Source organism: Heteronotia binoei, chromosome 3 (genome assembly GCF_032191835.1).
Source record: "Heteronotia binoei isolate CCM8104 ecotype False Entrance Well chromosome 3, APGP_CSIRO_Hbin_v1, whole genome shotgun sequence".
NCBI classification, from domain to species: domain Eukaryota; kingdom Metazoa; phylum Chordata; class Lepidosauria; order Squamata; family Gekkonidae; genus Heteronotia; species Heteronotia binoei.
Window position 1 is genome coordinate 189053759 of NC_083225.1, and position 19776 is coordinate 189073534.

The 19776-nt window shown below is 49.4% G+C and overlaps 1 protein-coding gene across 1 annotated transcript in view; it reads right to left on the minus strand.

Annotated features, from left to right (window-relative positions):
• The window catches only part of LOC132569154 (glycerophosphodiester phosphodiesterase domain-containing protein 5-like), a 29866-nt gene that overhangs the window by 9787 nt on the left and 303 nt on the right, over positions 1–19776 (minus strand). Inside the window, 11 exon segments of the mRNA XM_060235340.1 lie at positions 643–725; positions 4114–4199; positions 4202–4260; positions 6389–6546; positions 7540–7764; positions 8415–8565; positions 10129–10211; positions 12339–12476; positions 16296–16403; positions 17647–17745; positions 19556–19615. Of these exon segments, the coding sequence (XP_060091323.1) occupies positions 643–725; positions 4114–4199; positions 4202–4260; positions 6389–6546; positions 7540–7764; positions 8415–8565; positions 10129–10211; positions 12339–12476; positions 16296–16403; positions 17647–17745; positions 19556–19615 (1250 nt within the window).

The following is a 19776-nucleotide window of genomic DNA, read 5'->3' on the forward strand; positions in this document are numbered from 1 at the left end:
ATTTGGCCACTGTATGACACAGAGTGTGATTCACATGTGGAATTCACTGCCACAGGAAGTGGTGGCGGCTACAAGCACAGCCAGCTTCAAGAGGGGATTGGATAAAAATATGGAGCAGAGGTCCAACAGTGGCTATTAGCCACAGTGTGTATATATCTTAAAGCTGGCTATGCCTGTAGCCGCCACCACCTCCTGTGGCAGTGAATTCCACATGTTAATCACCCTTTGAGTGAAGAAGTGCTTCCTTCTATCCGTTTTAACCTGACTGCTCAGCCCGGCACCGAATCCCCTCCACTCTGGTGAGAGCATGTGCATGGACAAATTATTATGCAGTAACCTCAAAAAGAAGAAGAAGAGTTGGTTTTTATACCCCTATGGCAGATGTGTCAAACATGCAGCCCAAGGGCCTGGAGCTTACAGGGCTCTTCTCACGGGGCCTCCTGTAAGCTCTTGACGGATTGGCTACATCAGGGGGGCGTGGCCTAATATGCAAAGGCGCTCCTGCAACAAAAGTGCCCCGAATATAGCACTGGGGTTTAATGTGGAGTACTCCGGTGTTCATTCGGTGTGGGTGAGGCCCGATTGCAGCCGGCGCAAATGCCATTTTTCACGCCACCGTGCTTTCGCCGCGGTGGAACTTACCAGTGAAGCAGAAACACCAGAGAGACGAGAATGCCCGAGAGCACGTCTGTGAGGATCCACATGATCTGGTAATCCCGGGGAGTCTATATCACAAGAGAAGAGAAGAAGGGTCACTCGTTCCCCAAGAAAAAAAGGTTTCAGGCTATACAGAGGAAGAATCTTGCACTGGCTGGTGATCATAGGATCACAGAGCCGGAGGAGTCCCTAGAGGCCATCCAGTCCAACCCCCTGCTCAATGCAGGACCAGCCGACAGCATCCTTGAGAAAGGTTCGTCCAGCTGCTGCTTAAAGACTGCCCGTGAGGGGGAGCTCACCAGTTCCCTAGGGAGCTGGTTGAATAACTCTTGACTATAAAAAAGATTTTTCTAATATCCAGCTGGTACCTTCCTGCCCTTAATTTGAACCCACTTTTGCAAGCCCTCTCCTCTGGCTGTCCCCAGGAACAGCTCCCTGCCCTCCTCTAAGTGGAGGGTTGCCAAGTTCAATTCAAAGAATATCTGGGGACTTTGGGGGTGGAGCCAGGAGACTTTGCGGGTGGAGCCAGGAGCAAAGTTGTGACGAGCACAATTGAACTCCAAAGGGAGTCCTGGCCGTCACATTGAAAGGGACGGCACACCTTTTCAGTGCCTTCCCTCCGTTAGAAATAATGAAGGATAGGGGCACCTTCTTTGGGGGCTCACAGAATTGGACTCCCTCCCCGGTGCAATCTTCTTTGAAACTTGGAGAGCATTTTTGAGAAGAGTCATCAGATGCGATGCTGAAAATGTGGTGCCTCTATCTCAAAAAACAGCCCCTCCGGAGCCCCAGAGACCCCCAGATCAATTCCCCATTATACCCTATGAGACTCGATCTCCATGGGGAATAATGAAGTGCCCAGCAGATGTTTCCCTGCCCTGTTTCTGACGACTCTGAAGCGGAGGGAGCGCCTGCTCCCACCTCGGGATTGGCATCTCTACTTCCAACTTCTTCCAAGTCACACAGAGCAACCAAAGGTTCAAGTTGACCTTTCCCAGGCAAACGACCTCTGAAAAAAATGGTGCGACCAACGGAGGGTCTGGGCTGCTTTCACGGGGAGCAGCCATCTTGTTCTGCCCCCGCCCCCATTCAGCCTTAAAGGCGCAGACGCGCCATCCCAAGAGGAAGCCTTTCCCAGTGGTGTCTGAAGCCTCTGGAGGTGGAAAGGCATAGGGGGGCTGTGGGGGCGGGGCTTCCCTCCCGTCGGTCAGCTGACTGGCAGCGGGAAGGAGCCTGGGAAAGCAGGAGAACCCCCGCTGGGACCTGGGGATTGACAAGCCTATCTAAGCGACGGCCCTTCAGACAGTTTAAGGGAACAATCCTGCGGGAGACTCCTTCACCCAAAGGGTGATTAACACGTGGGATTTACTGCCTCAGGAGGTGGCGGCGGCTACAAGCATAGACAGCTTCAAGAGGGGATTGGATAAGCATTTGGAGCAGAGGTCCATCAGTGGCTCTTAGCCACAGCGTATTGTGGGAACTCTGTATCTGGGGCAGTGATGCTCTGTATTCTGGGTGCTTGGGGGTGGCAACAGTGGGAGGGCTTCTGGTCTCCTGGCCCCACTTGCGAACCTCCTGATGGCACCTGGGATTTGGCCCCTGTCTGACACAGAGTGTTGGACTGGATGGGCCATTGGCCTGATCCAACATGGCTTCTCTTATGTTCTTATGTGACACGGAGTGTTGGACTGGATGGGCCATTGGCCTGATCCAACATGGCTTCTCTTATGTTCTTATGTGACACAGAGCGTTGGACTGGACGGGCCATTGGCCTGATCCAACATGGCTTCTCTTATGTTCTTATGTGACACAGAGCGTTGGACTGGACGGGCCATTGGCCTGATCCAACACGGCTTCTCTTATGTTCTTATGTGACACAGAGCGTTGGACTGGACGGGCCATTGGCCTGATCCAACACGGCTTCTCTTATGTTCTTATGTGACACAGAGCGTTGGACTGGACGGGCCATTGGCCTGATCCAACATGGCTTCTCTTATGTTCTTATGTGACACAGAGTGTTGGACTGGATGGGCCATTGGTCTGATCCAACATGGCTTCTCTTATGTTCTTATGTGACACAGAGTGTTGGACTGGATGGGCCATTGGCCTGATCCAACATGGCTTCTCTTATGTCCTTATTATCTTGGTGAAGCCCAGAAGATCAGAGGGGACCCTCTGCTGAGAGCCCCTCCCCAAAAAAACCCTTGGAATTCGCCTTGAGATGCACCCTTGGTTGCAATTAGTCAAAATAAATCATAGAATCATAGAAGAGTTGGAAGGTACCTCCAGGGTATCTAGTCCAACCCCCTGCACAATGCGGGAAACCCACAAATACCTACCCCAAATTCACAGAATCTTCATCGCTACCATCTAGCCTCTGTTTAAAAACCTCCAAGGAAGGAGAGCCTGCCACCTCCCAAAGAAGCCTGTTCCACTGAGGAACCGCTCTAACGGTCAGGAAGTTCTTCCTAATGTTGAGCCGGAAACCTTTTTTGATATAATTTCAACCCATTGGTTCTGGTCCTAAACAATTCCACACCATCCTCTAGATCAGAGGTGGTCAACGGTAGCTCTCCAGATGTTTTTTTGCCTACAACTCCCATCAGCCCCAGCCATTGGCCATGCTGACTGGGGCTGATGGGAGTTGTAGGCAAAAAATATCTGGAGAGCTACCATTGGCCACCCCTGCTCTAGAGGACAGCCCTTCAAGTATTTGAAGATGGTGATCATATCACCTCTCAGCCATCTCCTCTCCAGGCTAAACATCCCCAGCTCCTTCACCCTTTCCTCATAGGACTTGGTCTCCAGACCCCTCATCCTCTATAGGACAGCCCTTCAAGTACTTGAAGATGGTGATCATATCACCTCTCAGCCGCCTCCTCTCCAGGCTAAACATGCCCAGCTCCTTCAACCTTTCCTCATAGGACGGTCTCCAGACCCCTCTATAGGACAGCCCTTCAAGTACTTGAAGATGGTGGTCATATCACCTCTCAGCCGCCTCCTCTCCAGGCTAAACATGCCCAGCTCCTTCACCCTTTCCTCATAGGACTTGGTCTCCAGACCCCTCACCATCTTCATCGCCCTCCTCTGGACCCCTTCCAGCTTGCCTATATCCTTCTTAAAATGTGGTGCCCAAAACTGAACACAAGACTCCAGGTGAGGTCTTACCAGAGAAGAGTAAAGCGATACCATCACATTATGTGATCTGGACACTAGATCACATCACGTGATCTGGACACTTCTGTTGATACAACCCAAAATTGCATTTGCCTTTTTAGCCACCGCATCACACTGTTGACTCATGTTCAGCGTCTGATCCACTAAGACCTCTAGATCCTTTTCGCACATACTACTGCTAAGTCAAGTCTCCTCCATCCTATAACTATGCATGGGATTACTTCCAGCTGCCAGTGCAAGAGGAGAAGGTGTTTTAGAAGATGTTTTTCTCCCACTTACCATCAGGAAGACAGGCTTCGTCATGCCACTTAGAGTGTGCACCGCATTGGTTGTGACAGAATGAGCACCAGCGCACCAGGCCAGGAAAAGAGCCAGGGTTCACTGACCACGTAGAGGTTGGTGGTGATGTTGTTTTCAGCGTACATCCTACACAAGCGAGAGAGCACAGGATTCTTTTGAGTCAATTCAAAAAGCTGAGCTGAGATCAGCTTCTGGGATCCAGCCGCTCATCTCAGAAATCAAGGTTTCGTGGGAGGGATGGTGGCTCAGTGGTAGGTAAGCAGAAGGTCCCAGGTTCAATCCCCAGCATCTCCAACTAAAAAGGGTCCATGCAAATAGGTGTGAAAAACCTCAGTTTGAGGCCCTGGAGAGCTGCTGCCAGTCTGAGTACACAATACTGACTTTGATGGACCAAGAGTCTGATTCAGCTTCATATGTTCATAAGGTTTTACCTAGGAGTACATTTGGCATAAACTGAGCTAAAAAAAAAATACCCAAAAATTTCCTTACCAGTATTTTGGGGGATATTAGTTAAGCCAAATAAAGATCACAGAATCTGTGGCTATCGGTATAGCTGAGCCCGAATAAAAGCCGATTTGGGGGGGAGGCTTTTATTTAGGTTCAGAAGAGCCACATGGCGCAGAGTGGTAAAGCTGCAGTACTGCAGATAGAGCCCTCTGCTCATGACCTGAGTTCGATCTCCAGCGGAAGCTGGGTTTCCAGGTAGCCAGTTCGAGGTTGACTCAGCCTTCCATCCTTCCGAGGTCAGTCAAATGAGTCCCCAGCTTGCTCGGGGGGGAAGTGTAGAGGACTGGGAAAGGCAATGGCAAACCACCCCATAAAAAGTCTTCCGTGAAACACTCCAGAGTTGGAAACGACTGGTGCTCGCACAGAGGATCTTTCCTTTCCTTTCCTTTCCTTTCCTTTCCTTTCCTTTCCTTTCCTTTCCTTTCCTTTCCTTTCCTTTCCTTTCCTTTCCTTTCCTTTCCTTTCCTTTCCTTTCCTTTCCTTTCCTTTCCTTCCTTTCCTTTCCTTTCCTTTCCTTTCCTTTCCTTTATTCAGGTGTATTTGGTATACCCGAAGGTTTAAACTGAGCTGTGAGAGCAGCCCAGAATCGGCCGGGAAGTGGGAGCTGAAAGTTTCATGCCACCTCACCTGGGGCTTACTCCTCTTGCAGCTCAGTTTAAATCGAACTGCAAGTTGTTTAAAGGATCGAAATCCCTTTAAATCCCTTTAAATGCCTTCAGAGTTGCATCGCTTGAGTTGCACTGCTTGGAGAAGCCATTTAAAGGGCATGTGATCCCTTTAAACACCTTCCCCACCCCACCCTTCATTGGTATAAATGAAGGATTGAACCTGGGGCCTTCTTTGAGGCCCACAGAATTGGATCCTTGGTCCAATATTTTTGAAACTTTGGGGGGGGGGTTGAGGAGAGCTACCAGCAGCTATGCTGTAAATTTGGGACCTCAACCTTAAAAAACAGCGCCTCCCCCCCCCCCCCTCGAGCCACAAATATCCATTTTCCCTTACGGGGACCACTAACTACAATAGTACCGATAGGCTATGATGGAGCTGAAAAATTCGGGAATCATGAATATATAATGAATCCGAATATCCTACTGGTACTGGGACTCAGGAATAGAAATGTCTGTCTGTCTGTCTGTCTGTCTATCTCCCTCTCCCAATATACTAGAACTCAAGGCACTAAGCCTCTGAATTCCAGAGCCAAGAGGCAACAGCAGAGAAAGTCCTGGGCCTCTATACCCTGTTGTTGACCTACCCCCCTCCAGAGGAACTGGTTGGCCACTGTGTGAGACTGGAGGCTGGACTTGATGGACCACTGGTTTGATCCAGCAGGGCTCATCTGTTCTTACGAAGGCCTTGGTCTCTCTGCCGTACAGAGGAACTGGTTGACCACTGTGTGAGACAGAAGGCTGGACTAGATGAACCACTGGTCTGATCCAGCAGGGCTCTTCTTATGCTCTTAGGAAGGCCTTGGCCTACCTACCCTGTTGTTGAGGAGCTGGTTGGCCACTATGTGAGACAGGGTGCTGGACTAGATGGACCAGTGGTCTGATCCAGCAGGGCTCTTCTGATGTTCTTCTCAGGGGAAGGCCTCAGCTTCAATGCCCTGTTATTGGCCCCCCAGAGGAACCGGTTGGCCACTTTGTGAGACAGGATTCTGGACCAGATGGACCACTGGCTCTGATCCAGCAGGGTTCTTCTGATATTCTTAAGGGGCTGGTAGTTAGATTCCATAAACGGGCAATCCTACCGAATGTCTTCGGCAGACATCTCTTTGTAACTCAGATTAAGCTTCACGATTTTCTCACTTCGAAGCACTTCGAGAGGAGCCTTTTTACCGTACGTTTGCTGGAACTCAGGGGCTGTTGCTTGAACGTGTGACCGGTCCATGTTTTCCAGCCACAAGACCTGTTGGACATACAGAAAAGGGCAATATTTATTCCCACTGCCGAGAGAAGGGCAGCAGATGGGTTGCCTCTCTTTCTCACAGTACAAGAACTCGTGGACATTCAATGAAATTGCTGAACAGTCAAGTTAGAACGGATAAAAGGAAGTCCTTCTTCACCCAAAGGGTGGAATCACTGCACAGGAGGTGGTGGCAGCTGCAACCACTGACAGCTTCAAGAGGGGATTGGATAAGCATATGGAGCAGAGGTCCATCAGTGGCTATTAGCCACAGCATATTGTTGAAACTCCCTATCTGGGGCAGTGATGCTCTGTCTTCTTGGTGTTTGGGGGGCAACAGTGGGAGGGCTTCTAGTCCTCCTGATGGACCTCCTGATATCACTTGGTTTTTTTGGCAAAGAGTGACAAAGAGTGTTAGACTGGATGGGCCATTGGCTTGATCCAACATGGCTTCTCTTATGTTCTTATGTGACACAGAGTGTTGGACTGGATGGGCCTTTGGCCTGATCCAACATGGCTTCTCTTATGTTCTTATGTGACACAGAGTGTTGGACTGGATGGGCCATTGGCCTGATCCAACATGGCTTCTCTTATGTTCTTATGTGACACGGAGTGTTGGACTGTATGGGCCATTGCCTGATTCAACATGGCTACTCTTATGTTTTTATGTGACACAGAGTGTTGGACTGGATGGGCCTTTGGCCTGATCCAACATGGCTTCTCTTATGTTCTTCTGTGACACAGAGTGTTGGACTGGATGGGCCATTGGCCTGATCCAACATGGCTTCTCTGATGTTCTTATGTGACACAGAGTGTTGGACTGGATGGGCCATTGACCTGCTCCAACATGGCTTCTCTTATGTTCATATGTGACACAGAGTGTTGGCTTGGATGGGCCATTGGCCTGATCCAACATGGCTTCTCTTATGTTCTTATGGCCTAATATGCGAAGGAGTTCCTGCTACAAAAAAAGCCCTGGGCAAGAGTACCTCGTACCAAATGGGGCTGGATCTTCGACTCATTGAGGACCACTTCCAAAATCCTGTTGATCCAGCTGTCCCTGTACGGATGATCCTCAGGAGGGCGATAGAGATCAAAGATGACCAGCTTGTTGTCTCGGTCCGCGAGCTTCAAGAAGTCGCTCAGCAGGTAAATCGTTTGCTTTTCAGCCCACTCTCTTTCGCCGGAAGGCATCGTGGGCATGCTGTAAAAGGGCGGATTCTACCAAAAAAAAAAAAGAGAGAGAGACAACAGATAAAGTGGGGAAGACAGCATTCAAAACAGGGCAGCCTGCTTTCTAAAGGGCCTGTTTTCTAGAGGTGGAGAATTTTGGAAGGTATCAATGACACTCGCACAGACATTCATGAGGTCTCAGACTGGAGCACAGACCAGTAGATTTAGGGGTGTGAAGCAGTTAGAACATAAGTGAAGCCATGTTGGATCAGGCCAATGGCCCATCCAGTCCAACACTCTGTATCACACAGTGGCCAAAAAATCCAAGAGCCATCAGGAGGTCCACCAGTGGGGCTAGAAGTTCTCCCAATGTGCCCCACAAGCACCAAGAATACAGAGCATCACTGCCCCAGACAGAGAGTTCCAACAATACGCTGTGGCTAAGAGCCACTGATGGACCTCTGCTCCATATGCTCATCCAATCCCCTCTTGAAGCTGTCTGTGCTTTCAGCTGCCACCACCTCCTGTGGCAGTGAATTCCATGTGTTAATCACCATTTGGGTAAAGAAGCAATCCATTTGCCAGGCTTCTCTGAGCAACCTCTTGCAACGCCGAGGCTCAAAGGCTGATTGGGGAGTGGGGGGGGGGGTACGATAGCTTCTCCCCCGCTGCCTGGCCCAAGTTCCAAGCAAGTATACCTTGAAGAACCATTTCCCAGAGTTCAGCTTGCTCAACACATCCCAGGTAAACATGGATGCCCTGTCGTTAGCGTTCGCTGGATGGAGCTCCTGAATGTTGGTCGTCCTCTCCAAAGTCAGATCGTGCATGAGGAAAGGGATGCCGTCAAAACTATTGGAAGGGGGGAAAGAAATAGCTGAAGCTGAACTGAGAACCAAGAGTTTGGACTTCTGGCCAGAAAGCATACTTCCGGGGTCACCGGCTATTTTGAGCTAGTAGTCACCTTTGGAATTCTGACACGGCATAGTGGTCATGACCACAAAATGGCTGCCAGAAGAGACCGGGCGGACACAAAATGGCTGCCACAGTTCATAAGAACTACGTTGACAACACAAGGGACCACGCTGCGAAAAGGCCGAAAACACACAAAAAACACCACGTGTATAAACTATACAAAACTATAGCAAAAGTTTTAATAACTAACTGCGGTTTCCAAGCGTAACCTCTCTCTTGAATAGTCACAAAACGTATCTAACACTTAGCGTTATACCTACAGAGCATACAAACAATATTTTCCCAAAAATTCTTCAAACATCATGGGTACGCATGGTTGCTTCAATGAATAATTTAAAATTATCAGTTCTTAGTCAAATTGCCGTGATGACGAGAACACCTCATCAAGGAACAAGAGGAGACAGAATTTCTCTCTATAAGAGAGCCAGTTTGGTGGAGTGGTGGCCAATGGACTCTTATCTTGGAGAACCGGGTTTGATTCCCCCACTCCTCCACTTGCAACTGCTGGAATGGCCTTGGGTCAGCCAGAGCTTTCGCAGGAGTTGTCCTTGAAAGGGCAGCTGCTGTGAGAGCCCTCTCAGCCCCACCCACCTCACAGGGTGTCTGTTGTGGGGGAAGAAGATAAAGGAGATTGTGAGCCGCTCTGAGTCTCTGATTCAGAGAGAGGGTGGGGTATAAATCTGCAATTCTTCTTCTTTGAAGGGCTGTCCCTTAGAGAAGGGCAGCGAGCTGTTCCTGGTGGCAGCAAAGGAGAAGACTCACAAGAAGGGGTGCAAATTAAAGTTAATACATTTGAAGTATTGAAGTTAATACTTTAGGCAAACATCCTTAGAGGTGGGCATGGGAAGGGCAAATACTTTGGGCACCCTGGAAGAAGGGAGGGACAGTGGCTCAGTGGTAGAGCATCTGCTTGGTAAGCAGAAGGACCCCAGGTTCAATCCGCATCATCTCCAACTCTCCAACTCATCTCCAGGCAGTAGGTGATGGAGATGCAGGGACAGTGGCTCAGTGGTAGAGCATCTGCTTGGTAAGCAGAAGGTCCCAGGTTGTCCCTGGCATCTCCAGCTAAAAAGGATCCAGGCAATAGGTGATGGAGATGAAGGGGTGGTGGCTCAGTGGTAGAGCATCTGCTTGGGAAGCAGAAGGTCCCAGGTTCAGTCCCTGGCATCTCCAGCTTAAAAGGGTCCAGGCAAGTAGGTGTGAAAAACCTCAGCTTGAGACCCTGGAGAGCCGCTGCCAGTCTGAGTAGAGACTTTGATGGACCCAGGGGGGTCTGATTCAGAAGAAGGCAGTTTCATATGTTCATATATGTACTCCTTTCACCCTTCAACGGCAACAGGTGACCATTCCAGGCCAAACCCTAGTTAACTAGAAGCACAGTAGGACAGCTCCCGTCTGAGAATTACCACTCAGAAAATCTTCCCAGCGAAGCGCTCTTACCTAATTGTGACATCTGTCTCGAAACCGTCACCCTTGTGCTCGACGGTTTTCACAAATGACATGAGCGTGTTTTCGGGAGCCACCTGTTATGAAGACAATAGGCATGGGTGACTGATAGGCATGGGTGACTGACAGAAACTGGGACGTCTCCTCGGAGATTCTTTTTCTGTTGCTTAGCAGCCAGAGAACATGGCCGCCACTTGTGAAAAACAGTCTTTTCTGCAGCTCTCAATGAGGGATAAATGGCAAGGGATGACCCAGGTGGGCAGGAATAAAGGAATAAACCTCCACGAAAACGAGCCTCAGTATTTATACAAATTGTTTACTATTGTCAATTTAAAAAATCTCTTGAAAAAATTCATACAAAATTAGACACTGAGGAACATCACAAAACCACCCATCGTCCTTCATCAACAAATAAATGTCCAATTCTCATAGCGAAAGGGTGCAGGGGTCCGTTCCAATGATGTAATCTTTACACGGAGACCGACGCTCCAGATGGCTTTTATCTTGTGCAGCTCGGCAGAGATAAACTTCGCTGCAGTGCGCGGTTGTACCGAATCCCACGTTTCGCCTTTGTTTCGACGAGCTTCCAAAAAAGCACTTTGTTCAGGAAACTGACCGTACCATCGGAAAGTGTTACGAGCGACAGCAGTTGAAGTACGAAGTGGTTTTTTGGAAGCTTGTCGAAGCAAAAGCGAAACGCGGGATTCAATACAACCGTGCAGCGAAGTTTATCTCTGCCGAGCTGTACACGATAAAAGCCACTGGGAGCTTCGGCCTCCGTGTAAAGATCACATCGTCGGAACGAACACCCCCACCCTCTTACTATGAGAATCGGACGTTTGTTTGTTGATGAATGACAGTGGGCAGTTTGGTGATGTTCCTTAGAGTCTAATTTTGTATGAATTTGTTCATGAATTCTTTCGAGAGATTTTTGTATTGACAATAGTAAGCAATTTGTATAAATTCTGAGACTGGTTTTTGCGGAGGTTTATACCTTTATTCCTGCTCTGCTATCCACGTTGCTCTTTTTGGTTGCGTAATCCCCAGGTGGGGGCGGGGGATCCCCTGGTTTGGAGGCCCTGCCCCCCACTTCAGGGTCAGAAAGCGAGGGGGGTGGGTGCTGGGGACTTCGTTATTCCCTGTGGAGACCGATTCCCACAGGCTATAATGGAGAATTGATCCACAGTTATTTGGGGCTCAGGGGGTGGGCTGTTTTTATGAGGTAGAGGCATCCGATTTGCAGCATAGCATCCGATGTCTCTCCTTAAATCACCCTCCAAGTTTCAAAAGGATTGGACCGGGGGGTCCAATTCTATGAGCCCCCAAAGAAGGTGCCCCTATCCTTCATTATTTCCAATGGAGGGAAGGCATTTAAAAGGAACGTGATGGCCGGAACTCCCTTCGGAGTTCAGTCGCGCTTGTCTCAGCCTTACTCCTGGCTCCACCCCCAAAGTCTCCTGGCTCCACCCCCATAGTCCCCAGATATTTCCTGAGTCAGACCTGGCGACCTCCCAAATGGTTCTCTCATCCCTGTCTCACAATCACAACAGCCCTGTGAGGCAGGAAGCTGAGAGCACATTGGTCCAGAGCAATACTCCCTCTAAGCCAGAGGTGGCCAAACTGCGGTTCAGGAGCCACATGTGGCTCTTTCACACATATTGTTTGGCTCTCAAAGTCCCCCACAGCTCCATCAGCTGGCGTGAAGAAGGCATCTCTTTAAATCACTTCTCCAAGCCAAGCCAGCTGGTCGTTTGGAGAATGCATTTAAAGTTGCTTCCTTTCCACCTCTCTCTCCCTCCCCCATCTTCTTGTCCTTCCTTCCTGTCTTGTGGCTCTCAAACATCTGACATTCATGTCTTACGTTAAGCCAGTTTAGCCACCCCTGCGCTAAGCTGTGAATAAAAATTCTACTTTGTGAGCTACCGGCATTAAAGTTGTGAGCGGCTGCGTAAATGAATTTGCTCTGGGGCCGTCCTTTCTGAGCTAAGACAAAAATGTGTGAGCCAGAGGCTAAAATACTGTGAGCTAGCTCACACTAACTCAGCTTAGAGGGAACAGCGGTCCAGAGTCAACCAATTATCTTGAAAACTGACTTGGGATTGGACTCTGCGTCTCGCAGTTTCCGGTCTAGGGTTCCACCACTGCACCACACTGGCCCCAACCGCATTACAACAACGTCCCCGCCCTCTTCCAGTTCAACCTACCATCGGCGCTCCTCTGTGGCCAATGAGAGCCGGCTTAGGGCCCAAAGTCCCTTCCTCCCGGATGCAAGGGGAGTATATCCCTAGCGGAATGAAGAAGAGAAAGAAAAGCAGAGCCAGGTAGGGGACCAAAACCATCACCTGCAAAACTGAACAAGGTAGATACATCTATATTAGCTGATTCCGCTTTTTTGTAGCTGTTTTGTTCAGTAAAATAAGTCAGTACACCATGCCTGCCCTGCCATCGTATAAACATTGTTGCATGCTTGATTATCAAATCGTTAAATCCTTGTGCTCTGTTTCCATGTTTTGCAAATCCCTTTGGACTATAGTGGGTGGGGGGGAGACACATTTCTAAGCCGGTGAAGAGCAGTCAGCAAATTGGCATCTGGAAACAGCTGTAGAAAGTAGTAACAGCTTTTTTATTAAAAAAAAAAGTCATTCCCAGGTCCTGTCACATCGGTGTGCAGCCGAGAAACCAAATGGAGATGGGAAACTCTGCCAACAACAGTCAAATGATGTAGATTAAAGTCAGATTTCTGGATGCTCTAAGGCTCTGGTTGATTTTGAAGGGGTCCAGTAGAAGGAGAAGGAGAAGAAGGAGATGATGACGATGATAATATTGGATTTATATCCCACCCTTCACTCTGAATCACAAAGTCTCAGAGTGGCTTACATTCTCCTTTACCTTCCTCCCCCACAACAGACACCCTGTGAGGTAGATGAAGATATTGGATTTATATCCCGCCCTCCACTCTGAAGAGTCTCAGAGCGGCTCACAATCTCCTTTACCTTCCTCCCCTACAACAGACGCCCTGTGAGGTAGATGAAGATATTAGATTTATATCCCGCCCTCCACTCCAAAGAGTCTCAGAGTGGCTCACAATCTCCTTTCCCTTCCCCCGCACACAACAGACACCCTGTGAGGTGGGTGGGGCTGAGAGAGCTCTGACAAAAACTGCCCTTTCGAGGGCAGCTTTGCGAGAGCTATGGCTGACCAAATGCCATTCCAGTGAAGGAGGGGGGGCGGAATCTAACCCAGTTCTCCAAAATAAGAGTCTGCGCTCTTAACCACTACAACAAACCGGCTCTCTGGTTGAAATCTGGGATGTAGCTAGGGTTGCCCCACTCCATGATCCTGCTAATAGCCAGATAGGGTTGCCACCTCTAGGTTGTAAAAATCTTGTAGATTTGGAGAAATAGAGCCCGGGGAAGGCAGAGTTTGAGGAGGGCAGGGACCTCAGCATAATACAATGCCATAGAGTCCACCCTCCAAAGCGTCCATATTCTCCAGGGGAAATGATCTCCGGAGTTCGGTTGTAATTCTGGGACCACGGATTTGTTTTGAGCAGCAACGCACAGGAACGCAATTGCGGCTGGCTTGGCGTCAGGGCCTAATACGCAAATGAGTTCTTGCTGGGCTATTTCTGCAAAAAGCCCTGTGTGGAACAATGGCGTTGTCAGGGGGCATGGCCTAACATGCAAATGAGTTCCTGCTGAACGGTTCCTACAAAAAAAAGGTCCTGTCTGGGACACCTACAGGTCCCACCTGGAGGATGGCAACCTAGATACAGCTGAGGTGGGGACTGAACCTGTCTCCCAGCCCAGGAAACAGGATCGCTCTCGCCTTTGTATAACATCCCTGAATCCATCCCATCGCTTGGCTTCTCTACAAGAGCTAAAATGAGGACACAGCGTTCCCATGGGTTCGAATGAGGTCACTTCCCCCGTGCCGATCAAGAGAAAGGGTGACTTCAAGTGAAAGGGATTTGCGATAACAAAGACACACACACCCCGCTGTAACCCCGATTGTGCTCATCCCGCGAATGGAAACCCCTTCCGGCTTGGGCACCACTCAAAGTGGCAATTCTTCTTCTTTCTGCTGCAAGTGAGAAGCTGACACTGTTAAAGACCTGAAAGCATTCGGGATGAAAACTAGGCCGCTCCAATTTCCATCTCCGGGTCATTTGTTTGGTGAATATTGCTCATTGTGGGCAGACGTGCCTTTGTGGCGGCTTGTGGTAACAAAAAGGTACAAAAAAACCCACGCCTGGGATAACTGCAGGGGGAAAACCCCCAATGATATATGCATGCAATGATCCAGGCCTTTCTGCCTACCTTCGAAAAATGGGGTTGCCAACGGTAGCTCTCCAGATGTTTTTTGCCTACAACTCCCATCAGCCCCAGCCATTGGCCATGCTGGCTGGGGCTGATGGGAGTTGTAAGCCAAAAAAAATCTGAAGAGCTACCGTTGGCCACTTCCTGTTCTAAATGCTTGCGGAGAGCCACCACTTAAAAGACCCCGCTCTTTGCCACCTTCGTTTTGACCCAGGGACCACTGGGACAAATGATATATGCACGCAATGACCCAGGATTACTCCTAAAGGCCTTTCTGCCTGCCTTCTAAATGCTACAGGGAGCCACCACTTAAAAGACCCTGCTCTTCACCATCTTCATTTTGACCCAAGGGACCACTGATTTGGAACAAACGTCCACCTCCCAAACAGCAACCTGTTGGGGTCCAGAATACTTCAGAGGGACTAGGAACTTAGTCCCCGATTATGTAGTCCTTCACTGAGTTTTCAGTTGCTTCTTTTTGCTATTGTTGACCCCTGGGTTTCTTTGCTCTGCTCGATATATGCTGCTGCAGGGAAACATCTAGCGCAGTCTTGGCCAAACTGTGGCTCTCAAAGCCCCCACTGTCCCATGAGCTGGATTGGAGATGGCATTTCTTTCTTTAAATCACTTCTCCAAACCAAGCCAGCTGGTGGCTTGGAGAATGCATTTCAAGTTAAAGTTGCTTTCTTTCTATCTCTCTCTTCTCCCTCCCCATCTATTTTCCTTCCTTCCTTCCTTCCCTCCCTCCCCATCTATTTTCCTTCCTTCCTTCCTTCCTTCCTTCCTTCCTTCCTTCCTTCCTTCCTTCCTTCCTCCATTCCTTCCTTCCTCCCTCCTTCCCTCCCTTCCTCCCTCCTTCTTCCCTCCTTCCCTCCTCCCTCCCTCCCTCCCTCCTTCCTTCCTTCCTTCCTCCCTCCCTCCCACCCTTCCTTCCTTCCTTCCTTCTCTCCCTCCCTCCCTCCCTTCCTTCTCTCCCTCCCTCCCTCCCTCCCTTCCTTCCTTCCTTCCTTTCTTCCTTCTCTCCCTCCCTCCCTCCCTTCTCTCCCTCCCTCCCTTCTCTCCCTCCCTCCCTTTTTTCCTTCCTTCCTTCCTCCCTCCCTCCCTTCCTTCCTTCCCTCCCTCCCTTCCTTCCTCCTCCCTCCCTCCCTTCCTTCCTTCCTTCCTTCCTTTCTCCTTCCCTCCCTCCCTTCCTCCCTCCCTCCCTCCGTCCCTTCCTTCCTTCCTCCCTTCTCTCCCTTCCTTCCTTCCCTCCTTCCTTCTTCCCTCCTTCCTTCCTTCCTCCCTCCCTCCCTCCCTCCATTCTCTCCCTCCCTCCCTTCCTCCCTCCCTTCTCTCCCTTCCTTCCTTCCTCCCTCCCTTCCTCCTGCCCTCCCTTCTCTCCCTCCCTCCCTCCCTTCCTTCCTTCCTCCCTTCCTTCCTTCCTTCCTTCCTTCCTTCCTTCCTCCCTCCCTCCCTTCCTTCCTTCCTTCCTTCCTTCCTTCCTCCCTCCCTCCCTCCCTCCCTTCCCTCCTTCCTTCCTTCCTCCCTCCCTCCCTTCCTTCCTTCCTTCCTTCCTCCCTCCCTCCCTCCCTCCCTCCCTCCCTTCCCTCCTTCCTTCCTTCCTCCCTCCCTTCCTTCCTTCCTTCCTTCCTTCCTTCCTTCCTTCCTTCCTCCCTCCCTCCCTTCCTTCCTTCCTTCCTTCCTTCCTTCCTTCCTTCCTTCCTTCCTTCCTTCCTTCCTTCCTGTCTTGCGGCTCTCAAACATCTGACCTTTATCCTACGTAGCTCTTACGATAAGAAAGTTTTGGCCAGCCCGATCTAGTAACTAGCTTACTTCTTGCAAGTGACAGGCACGCTTACTTACGGGAGTCACTGTACCTTTTTTGTTCAAGCGGAAGGTATGCAAGGCTACCGGCCAGGACGACAGAACCATGAAGAGGAGGGCGCCCACGTGCATAAAGGGAGCGGTAACCTATCGAGGAGACAAAAAGAGTCCCAGGACAGGCTAAGGGTTTTTTTCCAGTCACAAATGTACATTGATAAACATTCCAGGCCTATCCCCAAACGCATAATACCCAAACAACGAACAGGGATGAATTTGCGATGGCAAACACACAGACCCACCTGGAGTCAGACAATCAAGCACAGATGAGCTTAAAACACTTCAATCAATAACACAAACAATTTGGAACAAAGTAGGAGTCAAGTGTCACCTTTAAGACCAACAAAGTTTTATTCAGAATGTAAGCTTTCGTGTGCTCTACGTACGCTTCATCAGACAATATTGTGAGCCTAGAGAAGATATAGGAGATTGTGAGCCGCTCTGAGTCAGAGAGAAGGGAGGGGCATAAATCTGCAGTCTTCTTCATTTGCAGTGTAGGTTTCATGTTCACATCTAAAAACAGCCTTTCATAAACCTCGAGAACAAGGCAAACGTTTTAGTGCCAAAGACAGCGCTGTGATATAGCGGTTAGAGCAGAGAAGTCGATCTCATTTGTTATGAGGGCCGGATCTGACATAAATGAGACCTTGCTGGGCAAGGCTATGTGTTTCATAAAATGTCATGCCAGGTAGCAGAGGTATAACTTCATAAAGCACACAGACAAACACAATTAAAGATTTTTAAAAACTTAAAATAAAACATGCTTAAATCAGCATTCACCGGTCTTAAAGGTGCTTTGTTTGTATCTCTCCTGTGCGATCCAAGGAACTGGGCAAAGGAAGCTCTGGTTCGTTCCTTCAACAAGGAGAGGAAGGAGCCTCAGCCAGTAGACAGAAGAGAAGCTTAGCACAGTAGCTCTGCTGTGCGATTGAGAGAGCCTGGCAATGCACGCTGTCCCTCCCCCTCTCCTCCCCGAGGGAGGAGCCTCAGTCAATGGAGAAAATAGAGGCTTTGCTCTGTATTTCTATTGTGCGATTGAGCAAGCCTGGCGAAGGAAGCTGAGATGCAGAAGGAAGCAAGAGAGAGGAAGAAAGAAGCGCACGACAGCCAGTTGCTCAGGGGCCTGATAGGAACCTTCCGAGGGCCTGATTCAGCCCCTGGGCCGCATGTTTGACACCCCTGGGTTAGTGTCAAACTAGGATCTGGGAGATGCGGGTTCGAATTCTCACCCTTCTCATCTAATCCTGTGTGAACCACAGTTCCCACGCACCCAGGCCACCTGCAACTGCGAGATTTCCAAAACCCGGAAAGGCACAGCACTGGGTAATCTTACCTGCACGGAGAGGACGACCGTCTGCCATTGTACGTTCCACAGTACTGTGATCACAGTTAAGACAGCAGCGGAGAAGACCAAAACAAACACAGTCCCAATCTGCACAAGGGGAGGGTGTGAGTTGTTAACTCTGTGTGTGAAAGCTGCAGCTGGGCTACAAACAGACTGTGCTTAGATGCACCATATTTGCAGCATAGCATCTGATGCCTCTCCTCAAAACACCCCCCAAGTTTCAAGAAGATTGGACCAGGGGGTCCAATTCTATGAGCCCCAAAAGAAGGTGCCCCTAACCTTCATTATTTCCAGCGGAGTGAAAGTACTTAGAAGGTGTGTGGCCCCTTACAATTTGATGGCCAAAACTCCCTTTGGAGTTCAGTTATGCTTGTCACAGCCTTGTTCCCGGTTCCACCCCCAATGTCTCCTGGCTCCACCCCCATCCAGTTTATGGTCGCCATTTTTTTACTGCTTAGCAATATGCGCATAACCGCATAATGCTTTAACCTATGCGCATGTGCGCACATGTGCATAGTGTGTGCATGCGCATCACGCGCACATGTGCGTAATAGTGGAGAAAAAAGAACGGCATGGTGCCGTCGTGTGGATGGCAGAAGACGGTTTCACCACGGAGTGATTTGAATTGCAGTATGGCAGTCTGATCGATAATATCCGGAGCAAAGATATTCGGAACAGAACCGGGTCAGTTTAACACGGACTCAATGCGCTGCGTGAACAGGGCCTATATGTTGAAACAACCAATTTATTTTCAATATTATTGACAAAAAAACAACTAGAGGCTCTCTCGGCTTGGCTTCGCGAACGAAGATTTAAGAAGGGTGCAATAGTCCACGTTTGCTGCAGGCTCGCTGGTGGCTGACAAGACCAATGTGGGACAGGCAGGTCCGGCCACAGCGGCTGCAGGGAAAAGTCTGATTTAGGGTTGGTCCTGTAGCAGTGCGATTCTTCCTCAATCTCCTTTTGTCCTCAAGACCAGCTATGCGTGCGTTCTCAAAGGAAGAGACAGCCTGGTGGATGGTGTGCCTCCATGCTTTGCGATCTGAGGCTAGGTCAGACCACTGGTGATGGTTGATGTGACAGGTGTGACTAGACGCTAGATGTGACTAGACGCTAGATGCCAGATTTTAACAACATTGGCAAAATTATAATAGAGGGCTGATGTTACAGCGGCAGCAGCAACGGATTGCCCAGGGAACTATCCGTTTCATTCGCCTTCTTCAGGCCAGAGTACACTAGGTAAAGTCTTGAATTCGATAATGGCATGCCGAGCAGAGCTTAGCACAGCGACATGTTGAATCTGACCAAGGGTAACCCCTAATGGAAGACTGTTGGTCTCGGAGGCTCCAACTGCAACTGTTTACACGACAGTTTTAAAAGCTGGAGAGTGTCTAATTATAAATTTGAAGGGAATCCTGACCATCCCATTATTGAATGCAAGGCCTAGTATACCGCAGCCTGAAGAAGGCGAATGAAACGGATAGTTCCCTGGGCCATCCGTGGCTGCTGCTGCTGTTGTAACATCAACCTTCTATTGCAATGTTGCCAACGTTGTTAAAATCTGTCATCTAGTGTGTAGCGTTTTTCCGTCAATAATATTGATAATAAATGGTTTGTTTCAAAATATAGAGTAGCAAGCCAAGACTTGTATCAACAGTTGTTACTTTTATACAGGATTTCCTCCCCCCCCTTTTGTTACAATATCAATTTTCTCTATAGCCATCTCTTTCTTTAACCCCTGGGGTTTGGCTACCCCACTCTGGCTTCAAAGCAAGAGACGGATCTCAGCAACCAAAACGGGACAAGAAAGGAGCCAGCGCTGCTAAACGCATTCCAAGGCTGAGTTAAGGTGGGACTGAAATCTAAATCTTGCACAAAGGGCGAAGGTAGATTATACCTTGTGACAGTAATGCAGGTATAGCTGCTGACCTTCGGACACCAGACACATGGCAAGGATCTAAAAAAAAAAACACCATCAGACACTTTTAACATTTGATTTAGAAGATCTACGTGTCACCCCTCTAGATGAAGAAGAAGAATGCAGGTTTATACCCCGCACTTCTCCCTGAATCAGAGCGGCTTACAATCTCCTATATCTTCTCCCCCCACAACCTTGTG